The following is a 17,038-nucleotide window of genomic DNA, read 5'->3' on the forward strand; positions in this document are numbered from 1 at the left end:
ATACCAGGAGGTTTTCAACCAGTAGCTCGTGAGCTACTTCAGCTCTCCTGCTACCTCCGAGTAGCTCACCTGTATGCAGTGCAGCTTATTAAATTAGAAAAAGTTTGCTTGGGTGAATTATTATACATATACAAAAATTAAGATTATACAACACTAGTTATATTAGTAGTTCTCAATGCGTTTCATTGCACATAAGTAGCTCTCAGTACAGAAAAGGCTGGAGATCTCTGGAATAGACAGACCTTCGCCACTGATGTTTTGCCCTCGACTGCACAGTCATACCCTTTCTGGGTGGATGGACCAGAAGCCGGACATATGGTGTCTTGACTGAGCAGCAAGATGTGCTCAAAGCGCTATGCGTTGTAATGGTATGCGTTGTAATGGTCGCGTTGTAACGGTAGGTAGTTGTAATAGTATGCGTTGTAACATGGTACATCCGTAGCCGGTATACACCTGTTACAACGCATTCGTTACTCCGCACTACCATTACAACGCGACTTTTACAACGCATACCATTACAACGCATTGCGCTGGGGGGCGCTCTAGGATAGGGAATAAGTATAATTTACTATCCAACACCTTCCCTAGGGTCCACGGGGACTAGAGTTAGAATAGTAAATTATACTTACCACTATCCAGCACCTCAAAGCGCTATGCGTTGTAATGGTATGCGTTGTAATGGTCGCGTTGTAACGGTAGGTAGTTGTAATAGTATGCGTTGTAACATGGTACATCCGCTGTAGCCACCCATGGGCAGAATGAACTACACCATATTCTATGTTCCACAGACTGGTATTTATTTATAACTCTTCACGAGGAAAAGACAATACTGTGGCTCAGTGGTTAGAGGCGGCAGACCCGGAAGCTGAGATCGGCCGTGGACCAGGGTTCGATTCCCCGCCTCGGCGGGTCTCGGGCTCAAAATTCCACAGAGTCGACAATTCTCGCTCCGGTGCCCACTCGACTCACGGGGTCACACTCTGCGACTCTGGGCAATAGCTTGCTTAATCTCCACTATGGCCCCTCGCGGCGGGATGCCTGGCTTTCACCTTGTGGATACCCGGCCGGGGTATCTCACAGGGGAATACCAGGACGGGTTCCCTAAGCAAGCGCCTTGAGACCCCTGGGTTAAAGTGTTGCGCTATATAAATCGAAACACATTTACATTTACATTTACTAGATAGAAAGCCAGGGTATAGAATCTGCATGCTCCATTCATCAACACCATTATCCAGTGGCTCAGATGCACTGAGCCAGGGACAGCTGCACCCTTCCTCTCGCTTCTATGGGAGGATGGAATGTGCACTCAGCCATACAGAACAAAAAAACAAAAAAAAACAGGGTAGCTAACAGTCACAGTCTGGCATTACCAACCAATTGCAGTTTTGGACGACACATCCTGTGGAAGAGGTGTGGTGCAGCGGCCAGGGTGCCTGACTCCGGATGACGGGGTTCACGGTTCGATCTGCGGCGCATGCGGGAGGTTAGCCCAGTACCATGTGACTCTGGCAATAGCTCGCTTAATCTTCCCAACGGCCCCCAGCGCTGGGACACCTCTCCAGGGGTAGCTGTGCACTTTACAAATGCTGGTATTTCATTTCATTTCATCCTCAAGCATGGCTTAAACAGAGCAGAATGCACTGAAACAACTTTTAATCAGTTTTGAACAGGAGTGCGCAACAAGGACACCATCAGTAATATTCTGCAACCTGAGCTAACTATAACTCGTACCCCCGCAATGCACTGCTTAGGACCTCACATATTACATCACTCATGACATGGTCAGTGACATCACGGATGACATCTCAAATGAAAACACTCATGACATCATCCACAGAATCTAACGCACCCACTGACACTCCCATATAACCTTTCATACACCAACTCCAAGAGGATATATGCCCCGCCACCCCCCCTATTATTTACCATTGCAGCCCCAGGGAGGTGGCGGTCCCTGGGACTGCAGGGGCCATGAGGCCCCCCTGCATGTGTTTGTCATTGAAGCCCCGGCGAGGTGGCAGTCCTGGAACTGCAAGGAGCCAAGCAGCACCCCCATTATTTGTAATTGAAGCTCCAGGGAGGTGGCGATCCCCAAGATAGCAGGGGAGCTGCGCGGCTCCCCCACATATAATTTCTATATGTTCATAACGCCCCAACGACCTGGCCCCGTTGGGGCGTTATGAAAATATGGGGCTAGAATTAACGAGCGCAAGAACCTGTGCTACATTTTGAAAACAAATTTGCCATGAGTCGCAAATTCAGAGTGACTCCCGCCTAATTTCTTTCTAAAAAATGCTTATTTGGCCCTGGGAGGTCTCCGTGGGCACCCACTACCCCTAGAGGCCTAGGGGGTCAGGGTGTTTCAACCCTGCCCCCTTTTCTTTAAAAAAAAAAAAAAAGTAAATGTTTTTCCTTGTGACTGTTCAACCAAGTCACAAGATGGCTGCCAACACTTCCTGGTTGGAAGTGTTGTTAGCCAATCAGATCTCAGCACGAGATCGGGAGAGGGCGCAGATCTACTACAAACCTATATAAACAAATTGGAATTTCTTTAATTTTCTCAGCAACTACTCAACGGATTTACACCATTTAACAAAAAGGTTGCTTTCTGGGCCAAGAGCTACCTTTCTGCCAAATCTGGTGTAATTCTGTTCAGCAGTTAGGGCTGTAGTTGTGTCTAAAGTTTCCTATCAAAATTAAAATGGTGAAAAAGTGTTTTGGGACCCTCTCTTTTTATCAGCCCCCGCTTGACGGATCACCCCGAACATTTCAAGACAGCAGCTGAAGAGAGCGTCGAACTAGTTTTAAAAATTTCGCGAAGATTCGTCAAACTACGCAAAAGTTATTGGTAAATGGAAAAACGCTCTTCCTATGGAAACCACATCCTAACTATTACTACCTACTGGCCAGTACATAATATATCTCTTGAAATGCACACATTCATCTCAAGGAGCATTGCAGAAAGATCCCAGAAACATCCATTGCCGAAAGCACCCATTTCAACTTGGGAAAATGGGAAATTTAGTGGAAGGGAAAAGTTCAGAAACTTTACTACAAAAAAACATGTTCCTCAAGCCTTGTTAATTTGGAGTTGCCTTGAAAACTACAGTAGTTAAAAAGGTGGGTTTGTGGTGGGAATCAGTTTTTTTTTAGACCCTCAATGTAGAACTACTTTCAATAGGTTAACAAATCTGTTTATGGTTAGTAAATTACTAAGTCCACTATGCATCCTGGCAGTTAATGGCGTTATAGAATTTATATTAGAAAATAGAGCAAGTGACAGGATATTAATGCAAATGCAGCAAAGTGTTTAAAGATCTTCTGAACTTCAGGTTATTTGGCTGCTGAGACACATCTGCTGGTGACATATTCCTGAATTATCTTACCTGCAAAGAGAAGGCTCTTTTTTCTTGTTTCAGCTTCCTAGCAGTCAGAGTGACAAGATGCAAACTGTCTGCAGAACGAAGGGAACCAGCTGGATGATTACCTGCTGGATGATTACCTGCTAAGTTGCCACAAGGGATAGTTCTGCTCGATACAGGGCGCTGCTGAACTGACACTCGCTGCAAAGCGGACAGCGCTGGACCAAGACCATTGCGCTCTTTCAATTTCAATAGGCTCCACATGGGAGAATAGTAGACAGACTTAAGTCTTCAGATTAGCTCATTGGAAAGCCAAACAAGGATTGCACAAGTGCACTCTAATCTTGAGGAACAGTTACAATTAGGAACCATCTGGTGAAATTAAAAACATAAAGTCTTTTTAATGATCAGAATAACCAAGCCTGAGAGATGATGTTGGCGTACATAATCAATGCCAACTCTGAGATTCTTGACCCCCAATTTCTTCTTTTCTGTTACAGCGAGTGGGGAAAGGAGACCCAATAATGCAAGACAGAAACTGATAGTTCACAGTGGGGTATTGATAACGAGGTGGCAAGATTTATGTTCTGCTTCCATTTAGTTTCAGTCTATTGTAGAAATGCCACAGCTGAAGACACAATATGGTGCCACCCAGATTACCCCCTACTATAAGGTCGAACTTCTTGTCATCTGTATATATATATATATATATATATATATATATATATATATATATATATATATATATATATATATATATACGCAGAATCCAACCTCAAACCTCTGCACCAAATAGTTTTTTTACTCTACCTAGTGACTCCTCTCCACTACTTCCCTCATAGCTACAAAAGGAGAGGCAGCCTTTACAACGCTGGCAATACCACCCACGCAGGTACATAACAATGCAGTTGTTACAACGACCGCGTTATTACCGTGCATGCCTTTACATCGCAAGAAGTTTCAACGACTTGCGCTAGGTGGCGTACAACACCAGGGAATGTGTTGGATTTTAAATCCAACACCTTCCCTGTTGTTGCGCTAACTGGAGAAGGAATAGTAATGTATACTTTTCCTAGGTCCAGAAAGCCACCTAGAGCAAGTCGTTGAAACGACTTGCGATGTAATGCACGTGTGGTAACAACGCGGTAGTTGTAACAACCGAGTTGTTACCTACCACGCAGTAAAAGCATGCGTTGTAACGTGCTACATTCCTACAAAAGTGGTTTCTCACTTGTCTACGTCTTGTTGTATATTCGTAATATTCACCCCTCACATGTAACGTACTCAATCAACAACCTGCAAGGAGCTTTCTGTCTAGTTTATAGTTGTTGTTTGTAAGAACCTGCTGGCAAATACTCTGATCCTCTAGGAGCAATACAGGAAATACTAACAGCACGCAAAACGAACACACATCACTAACACAACGGAAGCTCACAAGCCAGTGGCCTGTGGACTTGTAACAAAAGTACGCTATAGGTACCTGTCAACAGCAGTCGGTACTGGGGTATCCGCTGAACAGGCTTGAGCAGGTAGTGTTTCAGTGCCAGATTTGCACAACGAGGGCTCGACTGAAAGGCAAACATCGAAAAAGAATCAAAGCAAGCCAGACAAAGAAGTAATTTTATGTTCAGCTTTTGAGCAGTCAAAGCAAGGCCACCCCATAGACTGCATTGTTGTACTCTGTGCCACACTCCAAGTTCATTTTTGCCCAGACAGCTATCAAATACATTGGAAACCCCCCAAATACTAGAGATGACAAAATGATTAAAAAAAAGATTTTGCCAGTCATGAATAGAGAGGTTGCCGACCAGAGTGATGTTTGGACACGGATTCAGGTGTCTGGGGTTGGTGTAATAGTCTGACTCCAGCCTACATAACTGATCAATTTGATGCAAAAACATCGAAATAATATCAATTGAAAGGACCTTTTGTGAGCACATGTACAAAGGAGCATATATGATAGAACGCCCTGACGAAGCTCAGCACGGTCTGAACGAAACGCATTGGTTGTAATCCTTGGCCAGTGATTTTCTCTTTAATATTTCTGTTTAACAGGAGTGTCAAGCAATGGCTGACATTTTGGTTGTGGTGCATTACACTTTGAAATTGAAGGGAACTTTGTGGAGGTGCCAGCCCAAGATTCCGCCATTGCGAGTGTTGAGTAAAAAAAAAAAAAAAACGAAAATAGGTATGAAGCTGCTTTAATTCCAAAGAGCTCAGCTGACATTTCTAAACTGAATGTAACAGATGAAGGCCACCCTACAGGGAAATCAGGAGATACTCCAATAAAACGATGCCTGTGAAAGGGGGTTGTGTCTAGGCCGCGTCAAGTTTAACATGTGGTCAAGGTGAAGTAGGTGTGCAACAAGAAACTGGTTAGAAAATGGAGCTGGGCATGCAAAGGAGGGAGGAGTGCAAAATAAAGCACAAGTACAAAAGAAAAAAGGTGGGAAAAGGGTATACTAGTATTGAACAACTGGATTTTACTACATACATGAAGGAGAGATGATAGATTGAGTTTGCGTTCACGACTGCAATGTGTAACGTTTGTTTTCTTATAGTTCATACAAAGAAGGCAGCTAACAGGTACCTTACCATGGGCAATCGAGTCTCTCGCTCTAACAAGTGTTATTTTTACTGCAGAGAACTAAAGGTTAACAACTAACCTGAAACTAGAGATGTACCTGCCGGAATGTTAATCATCTTAATAACCTCAGTCCCAGACTTCCTTAACTCTCCCCTCACAGGCACAAACATCCTCAGGGGTGGAGCACAGGCCACTGCAGCCCGTGTGGAGCAGGGAGGCCCTATTTCTGGATGTCCTCTAGTCAGCAGGCCCCTGACCACATTCTGCAGGGGGGTGGGACTTTCTTTTTGTGTTACACCACTGCCACAAGAAACCCCAGCACACCAAGCAATGCATAGAACGGGAACCCAGACATTACCTCAAACTCCTTCACCACTGCGGCAAACCCCGGGTTCCTTTTACAGTGTTCATCTAGCAGGGCAATGTTCCTCTCAAATTCTCTAATGTATGTCGAATACATTTTCAGATAAGGGCCTTTCGTCACAAAAATATCTGCAATTTTCTGATGTTCACTCCTAAAAACGGATAAGAGAAAATGTTATGAATCTCTGCTTATATTAAAACATCCCAAAAAAGCAACAATGTTCAATCCCCGCCCGAAAACACTGCTCGACGTCAGAAGTGTCATGTAATGTTGGGAAAGGCCTCCAGTTACAGCCATGACAAATTTGGATGTACACAAAATTTGAAGATCTGAGCATGCATTAGCCAATATTAATACGTTTCTACTGTCACAAAACTTGAAATAATTTAAAAACTAAAAAACAGAACTGTATTCTGCATTTATTGTGATAGTCTGAAAATCCTGGACAGAAAGTGTTCTTAAACACACAAAAAAATGTGTGAATGTCAATGAGAGATTGCAACACTTAAAATTAAAACTGAAGTTCCGTTACAAGACTTAAAGATGGTATTATGTAGAAACAACAACAGGTTAGTGTGATTGTAGAATTACAGGACCACAGGCCACTAATGTAAATGTACTTGTGTAGCCTTTTATCATTTTCGTTAAGGAAGGCGCTAGCATTTATAAATAGTAGTTGTGTGATGTTGTACCATGCCGGCAGGATAATCTCTTGGTATGTTTTGTAATGTGACAAAGTGAATAGACAGTACATAGAACATTATGTTTTACTGAAAAGCTTTTCAGCGACAGACATGACTAACGGACTACAATACAGCGGCGTTTAGCGTGCATGGCATATAAATTAGGATGTAATGGAGGAAAACATTCCTGAGAGGGAAAGTCACATAACTTTTCTGGATTTTTTTATTTTTTAATAAACAAAAATGCATAAAGCAGCACTGCACTGGTAGGATGGGGTGGGATGTTTTCACTTATAATTTGAGAAATACTAAGCATCATTTGCATTTACATTTACGCCAACTTATGAGCATCGCTGCGTGTTTTTACCAGTGGGCCATCCTGTCTTTAAGTTCTCGAAGTACATCCCGGTTGAGTTCGTAGAGCTGAGGCAGGTAGTAAAGGATTTGGTTCAAAATCTTGTCCTCGATCACCGGCTTCCCCTGCTGCCTGGATGCGTGGGCGACGGCATTCCGAAAGTCCTGGCGAGCATCAGCAACAAGATTACAAATAAACAATGGACATTCACACACAGACAAATCACTTCCTTCGCCAAAAATACTTCGGAACAGAGCAAGCGCCAAGGAGCAAACGCACATGCGTTTTGTACAATATCTTTTTTTTAAAACAGCTACTGTGTGTTATTAAAACTGCAATACGAGTCAGTTTGTGAGCACGGTTTTTGTAACCCCAGGTAAATTATATTTTGCTGCTTGGGTGCTCCTCCATCCATACTTAAGAGGCTATTGTTTAGGCAATGTGTTGCACTCTGGTGACCTCTGCTAATAGTGCCTATCGTTCTTGTAATTTTGCATCACCCTGTACCGAGATGATCAATATCTATTACTCAAATCGAAAAACCAATTTAATATGTAACATTTCAGTATAAAATATTCAATGCTATATTATTTAGGAAAAAGAAAACAATCGAATTCACTATAGTGCAAATACTACTTTTCCAAGTCCTGCACTAAGTGCAAACCCACCATCGAGGGTCTTTTTTAAAGGTTTGTCTTTCTGTTGCTGGTCCAGCAGTATTTGAGGTTCTGACTCAGAGGTGAATCCGGCCCTATGTCCAATGGAGCAGGTTCTAAACATGTAGCCCTCGCACAGCAAGCGTGTGACAGCTGCTCTGTGTCGTCTGAGCTGGGGTAACATGCCCAGTAGTGGTATCGGAGTGTGAATGTGAATGTAGGTATACTTATATAGCGCAACCTGTCACCACAAAGGGCATCTTGGCGCTTGCCTAGGGAGTGTGTTGTGTGCCCGGTTATAGCGTTCGATTGTGTGACTGGGCTTCAGCACTGTCATATCGCTGGATGTTCCCAACGGGGATGAGCCGCGTGCAGCACAAACTACACACGTGACCCAGACAAACTACACACGTGACCCAGCGAGCACAGCCTTATTCTGGTTGACAGTCCAGACTCTTTGGGCCTCCTTCCCTAGCTTCAAATATTCGAGACTTTCACTTTTCAGGCCTGTGCGCCTTCACGTAGCTCGAAGCAGTGGGCGCTATTTTAAGTGTAAACGTTACAGTCTGTGAGCCCCATTGACGAGGCCCACCTGCCAGTCCCTGAACCCGACAGCTGCCAGGCCGGGCTGGGCACTAGGAGAGCCGCCCTCGCCACCGGCAGCGGACAAGCAGGGCTCCGATCGCCCACAGCGACAAATGTCGCAAGACTTGTAAAGTGGCAGTCTGCCAGCAGCTAATGATAAAACAACAGGTGCGCAGGCCGCGCTGAAACTCACACCGGGCTCTAGAAATGGCAGACAAAGGGTGACTTCCATAGCACCTCGACAGGCCGACACCGGGCTCTAGAAATGGCAGACAAAGGGCGACTGCCAAAGCACCTCGACAGGCCGAGGACAGCAAACACAAATCCATCAGCCACACGATTTAGGACAAGGCCATCTTTCCCCTCAAATATCTATCTTCATCTGAGCGCAGTCTGTTTGTGGCAACACCAGAGAACATTCCTGATAAGGCAGCTAGCCCTGGCCACAGTGCCGCAGCAGGGTAGCTTCAAGACAGACACACCACACCAAGATGCGTCTTTCGGGCTAGACACAAGCTTCACAGGTGGCCACCAGAGCAGGGCGCAGTATCCAAGAACCGATCAGAGGACATTAACATTCAGAGCTGTCACCTATCCCGTTTCAGGTCTGTGTGGGCTTCTGGAACATATACCTTCACTACTTTAAACGTCCCCGCGCACAGTAGGAGGCAGACTTGTGAATGCAGAAATAACATTATGATACGAACTTGTAGTGAGTGGGTTTGGAAAAACATCCACGCGCAGGTGGCTTCATAAATAATGCCCAGTTTCCGGCGCTGCCCAGGATGTCCGCTCAGCACGCGGAGGAAAAGCCTTGCATTGTCACCGACAGGTCAACGCAGCAAAAGCAGAAGGGACGGCCTGGCTGCAGCCAACATTTCAAGGATTTCATACGTCAGACTCTGGACCACAACATCCGGACACAAAATACCTTGCACCTGCCTGAATAACGTTCCTCTCCTGGTGCTGGTTGCAAACTCTTCCCTAGTGCTTAAGAGTGAGGGAGAGCTAAAGAAAACAGCAGTAAAAAGGAGATGCGAGGCAGAGAGGAGGTCAAGCGAGAAGGGAGCAATAAGAGAGAGCATAAGTGAGAAAGAAGGGAAGGAAAAGTAACAGGATAAAGGGGCAGGAAGGAAGGAGAGCAAGGATGAAAAAGAAGCAAAGCTGGAGAAAGGATTCAAAAGGGAAGCTAGTGAGGGAAGAAGGTGGGGGAGCAAGAAAAAGAAGGGGGTGATGAGAGGAGGGGAAAAAGGAAGACCAAAGCAAGAACAAGAGGGGAAGAAAGAGTGTGATAAAAGAAGGCGGGAGCAGGATACGGAATTCTTATGGTTGGACAGTACGAGGAGAGACAGAGATAAAGACTGAGGGGCAGAAGAAACGAGCACTCAGTGGGAGAAAAAGATGCAGACAAAAAGGTCGTATTTTATGAAAAATGCACTGCAAAATGCACCATTATTTCCACTTAAAACACAAGCAGAGGGCCGTTGGGCTCTCTTGTTTCGTTTGGTCAACCAATGCAGTATGGGGGCTAAGATAGCAAGTTTTCCAAGTCTGTTTTTGGTTCTTTGTCCGGTCCAGCTGAGTAGATCTGTTTATCATAGGTTATAGTAGAGATAATGGCTGATAACTAATTTCCCGTAGTGCTTTATAATTTTCATATAAGATATGGCTTGGATATACATTTCTAACATCATAGCTGCAATATCCGATATAATTTACGTGGAAACATTTATAAACTAGTAATATGATAACCAATTATATATATAATTTGTGTTCTTGTATATATCAAAACTACAAATGGCATTATATTTGAATATGATATAGAATAGCTGTATATAGTTTCCCCATATAGCAAATATGTAATTAAATACCATGGTTAGTACTTCTGAATCGATTAAGATGCTAAAAATAGCTCATTCATGAATCCTATCCCTATATAGAACTCGTTTGTAGTAGTATAACACAAGCCTGCCCCAACATAAGATTTTACCTAAAACTAGTTGCATATAAGTTACAATATAAAAAATAAAATCTCATAAAATATTTCGTAACTTTGGAAGTCCAGCTCATCTTAACATACTTCATTCTTGTTCAATCTTGGTTATGCATTTAGCATAGTTTAATTTTAATACAGTTTGTTTATCCATCTAGATTTAAAATTACAACCTAATTTTAAATCTCACTCTCTACCTCCTATGTTATTTTTTGGGCACAAATGCCTACAAATTTAAATAATGAGAGATCACCAATATGATTTTCTTTCTAGTATAAGGCTATGGGATATTTTTCTTCATTCTTTCCAGTATGTTCAGCAATTCTGATTTTAAGGTGTCAAATGATACTATCCAGATATGGGAAGCTACCTCGAGTATAGTAACGCATAAGCTACAAATGAACATTTTCAGTTAAGAACTGTTCTGACACTAAAAACAACTACAGTGCTTACACAAATGTCTCTGCATTTATTAGGGTAAATAATCACATATTATAATTGCTACCACACCCAAAAAAATGTTTTTAAGTAGCCAAGACACGTGTGGGCTCAGGGGATTACAAATGTTACTAGTAAATTTATCCTTTAAACTTTCAACTCTAAGGAAGGCTATTTTGCCTCCAGACTAAACATCTCTTTTCAAAATTGGATCAGATTCTTATAGATATAAATGTTTTTTTTAATAATAATAGGATATTTTCAGCCTTGTCTGTAAAACCTGTTTAAGAAATGAATTTATTCTGTGTCCTGTTCATACTGCCTGATACCTTTATTCTCTACTGTTACATGTTCATTCTCATCCTTGGTGTTCACTCTCTCTCATTTTTGTAATGATATCCGATGAGTAACCCCTTATTCTAAATCTCCGCACCATATAATCCACTGCCTGCATATCATCTCAACAGTCAGTACAGTTTCTTTTTTCCTTGATGAGCTCACCACAGGGGATTGCTGCAATAGGACAACGTAAATGGCTACTCTGAGCTGTGAGTATCACATGTATAGCTGTAGGTTTTCTAAAAATAAAAAAAGGACTATGGCAATTTATCATCCGATATTATCACACATATATAAAAAAACATCTAAACTCTCATTTTATATATTATGGGGCAATTTCAGACCCCATGGATTTTGATTACATTTCTGTATGTATTCCAAAAGTCTCTTGTAATAAGGTCCATACTGCAAATAGAAACTTTATATATCAGATCCAGATCTAGCTATCACAACTATACTCTTCCAGATCTTAGGACTAGGCATGGGTCTTTTCAAAGAAACCACAATAGGAGTATGGTACACGATGGACATGATGGAGTGAATACCATATCCATGGTGGTACCCTGTTGTTGTATACAAAAATGCCTTCAAATAGTGCATACTTATCAAAGGTAGCATCTCAATAAGTAAGTTGGAACCATTACAAAAATACCAACCAGCAAGTACAACCTACGTCAACCTCGGGAGATCGGTTACACAGATGTAGCATATGACAAAGGTATAGTAGAGTCCTTTTTAAGTCCATCCTGACCATATAGCTAATCTATTGAACTATATCTTTTATGAATGCATTCACACACATTCTCATGAAAACACACAAAGCCACACATACGGCTCCCCACCCTTTGTCCAAGTTTATTGATTTAGACCTCAATTGAGAGCAACAATATAAAACATTGAAATACTTTGCGTCAATTTTAAGATTGCACATAATAATTAAGAATTAAACAAGTTTCACAAAATATAAAAAACATGTGAAAAGATGATAGCATACAAACTCGTTTGTAAGAAACATTACTAAATGTATCAATTCATCTACATTTGTTATATTGAATTTAAAATACAAAGGAGTTACATAATGTTTCCTTGCTTCTACTACATTAACAGATGGACAAGTATAAAATGCATGTCTTAAATCTTGTGGCTCATCCTGGCAAAGATTAGATATACTGTCATCTTTTCTGAAGCTGGAGCAATGCCTTTTGTAAGTATTCAATGGCAGAGTATTACACGCCGTACACTGTCTAGCAGTGTCAAAGATAAGCACGTTTGAGGTTGCGTAAAAGCTACAATAGCTTAGAAAGTTTAGTATAATTTTAAATTTGTGTAATGAGAAATGTTGTGAGAGTAACTTAATCTAGGACTGCATTTAAAAAATATAATCTGATTGGAGCAGGGGACTATGTCTGTAGATATTCTATTTTACATTCAAGTTGTTTTAAACCAAGCCTAAGATTTACGTTAAAAGTTGAATCCTTCTTAAATGTAACACGTTTCCTGCTTCAGCAAATCTCTCAAGGTACCATGTGATGCATGGAGTAAACTATACGCCCACCGAACAAGTTTTGCTATTGCTAAAGTAAAAGAGCTGATAAGTGCAAATTCCAGGTGTAGCACTTCTCCAGGTACTGCTTGGCTTACAGTCGATAATTTACGAAGAATCTTCCCTTCAAATAGGTTCAAGAATGGACATTTGTCAAGAGGAATGTTCTAACGTGCATATGTGAGACTAGGTTGATTTTTTTTACTTTATAGATATTGAATGAAAAATTAAAGTGTTTCCTGCCAGAACATTTATAACATTCATTTAACGCTCCGATGTGTGCACAAGCTTTGTTTACTAATTGTAAAAATGTAGCTTATTATCTAAGTTCTAAGAGAACACTCTGCCCAAATAAGTATATGATCTCACCTTTTCCAAGCAAATTCCACTGAGATTTCAGTGGAGGGGGCAATAATGCTTTCTTTGTTCAAAGACCACCACTTTAGTTTTGGCAATACTCACCCCCCCAGCATACCCACTTAATGCATTCAAATTGCATTGGAGGCCAATTGGAGTAAGATGAAAAATGACAACATCTGTATGCATCAATGCATAAAAGCATAAGATCCAATACTTGGTGGAAGATTCTTACTATTTAGAAGTTGAGCCTGTAAATCATAAAGAACGATGGAAGAAAGAAGAGGAGCAACCTTGTTTCAATCAGAGTATATATTTTGGAGGTTAAGCCTTTGTTCCCACCAATCAGGATTTTACACCAAAGAGAAGAGTTTTATTGCAATGAACAGTCTTAAAAGATTTAAGGGAATACCCATCATATGTTATGTTATGTTATGTTATGTTAATAAAATGTATACAGCGCACAAATACCCTCGGGTGTCTTGGCGCTACCAGTGCTACATACTGTACTCAGTGCTACCACTACTAAAAGAGCCAGGTCTTCAGTTGTTTCCTGAACTCGAGAAGGGAGAACATTTTTCTAAGATATAGTGTAAGGGAATTCCATTCCTTGATGGCATTATAGGTGAAACTCCTCCATCCCCAGTTCATCTTTTTAATCCTGACCATCGGAATCAGATGGGCATTAGCCGAACGCAGAGGTCTATTTGGAGAATACCAACTGAAGAGGTCCCTTAGAAATTTCGGCCCTTCTTTGTGCAAAGCCTTGTGGGCCATGCAAAGTGCCTTGAACTTTATCCGCTGAACAACTGGCAGCCAGTGGAGTTCTCGCAAAGCTGATCTGACAGATTGATATTTAGTTATGTCCAGAATCAGTCTTGCTGCAGCATTTTGTACTGCCTGTAACTTCCTGAGGAGAGTGGATTGCACATTAATGTAAAATCCATTACAGTAGTCAAGTTTAGACAAGACTAAGGAGGTTACAACCAACTTTCTGCAGGATTTAGGAGTAAAAGGCAAACATTTTCTTACGGTCTTAATCATAAAAAACGAAGAAGACACAACTTTGGAGACTTGAGCTTTAAAACTAAGTTTCTCGTCTAAGATAACCCCGAGATTTTTAGCTTTATCCACCGGGGTAGGTGGAGGACCAAGATTATCTGGCCACCAAGCTGGGGACCAAGGCGGAAAGAGGTTTCCGAACATAATCACCTCCATTTTGCTCGAGTTTAACTTCAAGCAGTGAGTACTCATCCAATGCTTTAAGGAAAGCATACAGTCATGAAGTTTTGATGAGTGGTTGATGTCCTTGTCCACTGTCAAGATCACCAACTGGGTGTCGTCGGCATAAGAAGTGGGAATCAAATTAAAACTTATTAGTGGGGCTAATTCCGCTACATAAATATTAAAAAGTGTAGGACTCAACGATGAGCCCTGCGGAACACCGCATGGAAGGGTAAAAGGTGCCGCTTAAATTTGCCCAAATTAACGGATTGGGGCCTCTCTGATAAAAACAATGTTAGCAGGGAGAGGACTTTACCTTTTATCCCAATTGCTTGTAGACGATAGTCCAGAAGAGTATGGTCTACTGTGTCAAATGCAGCGGATAGGTCAAGGAGCACCAGGGCTGCTGACCCACCGCTGTCTAGTGAGGAACGGATTTCTTCTGTAGTCTTAATCAGAGCTGACTCTGTACTATGGTTAGCTCGGACGCCAAACTGGCTGTGATCTAGAATCTGATTAGTTGCAATAAAAGTGGAGAGTTCCACATTCATGGTTTCTCAATTATCTTGGCCGAAAGTGGAATTCTTGCAATGGGCCGGTAGTTGGCTGTATCAGTTGCATCCAAATTGCTGTTTTTTTTAAAAAAAAGAGGCAAGATACAAGCCTGCTTCAACACAGTGGGAAAGGATCCATGCTCTATCATCTGGTTAAATATCTTAGATAGGTGCGGTCCGATGAAATGGCAGATATTTTGTAGGATCTTAGAAGGCAGGGGTCTTCCGGATAGCCTGACTTGGCCATGGAGATCAGTTTAGTGATTTGCATAGGAGAAGTCAGCAAGCAATTAAAAGGAAAAACTTTTTGCTAATTTCTTGTTCAAGTTTTTTACCCTTAGGTGTGGAATGGGTGAACTGATCATAGATTTGGTCTACCTTTGTTCTAAAGGAAAGTGCCAGAACATCACAGATTTCTTGATTAAATTTAGCAGAATCATCTTTTGTGACTGTGGTCAGATTTTTCACAGTTCGAAATAGTTCTCTATTGGAACTGCCGGCTTTTTCTATCTGTGCTGTATAATAGAGCATTTTCTTCCGAATCAGCTTTTTTTTTTTTTTTTTTTTTTTTTTTTAAATCGGAGAGCATGGATTTATATCGATTTTTTTCTAGAAGCTCATAATTATTAAGCCAAATCCGCTCTTGCCTTCTGCAAGCCTGTTTGTCTATTCTCAAAGCTTCTGAAAACCAAATGGCAGATGGTGTTCTCCTATTTTTATTAATCCATATACTAGAAGCTATATCAGCAAAGATGGCCTCAAGCCAGGTGGTATATTTTTTGGCAGAGATTTCTACATCCTTCTCCACCTCACTTTTTGCTAGCTCGTTGATCAAAGTTGTAGGGTCAAGTTTATGCCATGCTCTGCCAGTAATCTTAGAATTAACTGTGTTAGGGCTATTAGTTCGTAGGAACTTATATCTAAAAAGAATGGTATGATTTTCATAACCAGTTACCGCTAAAGAGTTGTCTGGCCATTCTATCAAATGCTGTTGAAAAGTCAACAAATTCAGTATACAGGTTTTGCTATTTTGATACTACGTATTTATCAAAGTTTGAACAATTGCTATGTTATCTGTGACTGAATGTTTGGATCTAAAGCTGGCTCGTTTACAGGGAATCATTCCTTTTACTCTGCTCTCCACACTTTCTTTCCCCTATTATATCAACCTCAGAAGTGTCGGAAGATTAATGATTCTGGAAGGAATTCAGACCAACGACTGCTACATAAAACACCAATCTTTCTATCAGTAACTAAAACCTTTTAGCTAGTTAATGTGCCTGAGCTATATTTCAAATTGTTTCTACTTCCAAGGCAATTATGAAAAAGTGCTACACTATTATATTAAATTTTGTCACTATGAACTGCAGTGGTAAAACAAATTTACAACTAATAAATAAAATGCTTGGTCAACAAGAACACTAGTGCTAGGTACTTACAATGTGCAAGAGCTTCAGAACATCCACAAAACTGTGTGAGGAAGAACAAACAGAAATAGCAACTGTAAATCCAGTCATGAAACATGCCACACAATAAAAAAAGAGAACATTTAACAGTCATAAAAACCTACACTTTTTCGGAACTCATGATCTCCTTAGCGATGTGGTAAACTTTTGTCTTCTTCCCAGTTCTTTTACCCTGCAGACAAAAAACAGATCCACTTAGAATCGGCGCAAACCCACTATAAATTTAAGGATGGCCATAGTCGAAAGTCTATTAACATATAGAAATATGAGCTTCTGGTACAAGTTTTCTCACTTGACCCTGTAAAGCAGGGAACAAGCTAAAAAAAAGAATTGTCAAGGGATTAGCTTGCATGGACTAAGAGCCCTTTCTACGATGTAATGACAATCTTTGCTTAGTCACAATCTTATACTACCCTATTTTCCAGAGATACCGACATCCTTTCCACAGGTATGAAGTGGAGGAAAAGAGGATAACAGCTCGCTCCTGGAGTGAAGTGTTATACCGTGTACTATTAGAGAAGGAGGTTGGGAA

General features: G+C 41.4%; 1 protein-coding gene across 3 annotated transcripts in view; it reads right to left on the reverse strand.

The window, feature by feature from the left end:
• Positions 1–17,038, reverse strand: part of FGD6 (FYVE, RhoGEF and PH domain containing 6) — a 217,270-nt gene that overhangs the window by 66,289 nt on the left and 133,943 nt on the right. For all 3 annotated transcript variants that reach the window (XM_086919063.1, XM_086919064.1, XM_086919065.1), the window contains exons 4-8: positions 16,611–16,678; positions 16,480–16,510; positions 7,364–7,515; positions 6,308–6,464; positions 4,843–4,930 (exon numbers count right to left, since the gene is read on the reverse strand). In XM_086919063.1, coding sequence (XP_086775189.1) covers positions 4,843–4,930; positions 6,308–6,464; positions 7,364–7,515; positions 16,480–16,510; positions 16,611–16,678 — 496 coding nt within the window. The remainder of the gene's footprint in view (positions 1–4,842; positions 4,931–6,307; positions 6,465–7,363; positions 7,516–16,479; positions 16,511–16,610; positions 16,679–17,038) is intronic.

This window comes from Lissotriton vulgaris, chromosome 1_1 (assembly GCF_964263255.1).
Source record: "Lissotriton vulgaris chromosome 1_1, aLisVul1.2, whole genome shotgun sequence".
In the NCBI taxonomy this organism is placed as follows: Eukaryota; Metazoa; Chordata; class Amphibia; order Caudata; family Salamandridae; genus Lissotriton; species Lissotriton vulgaris.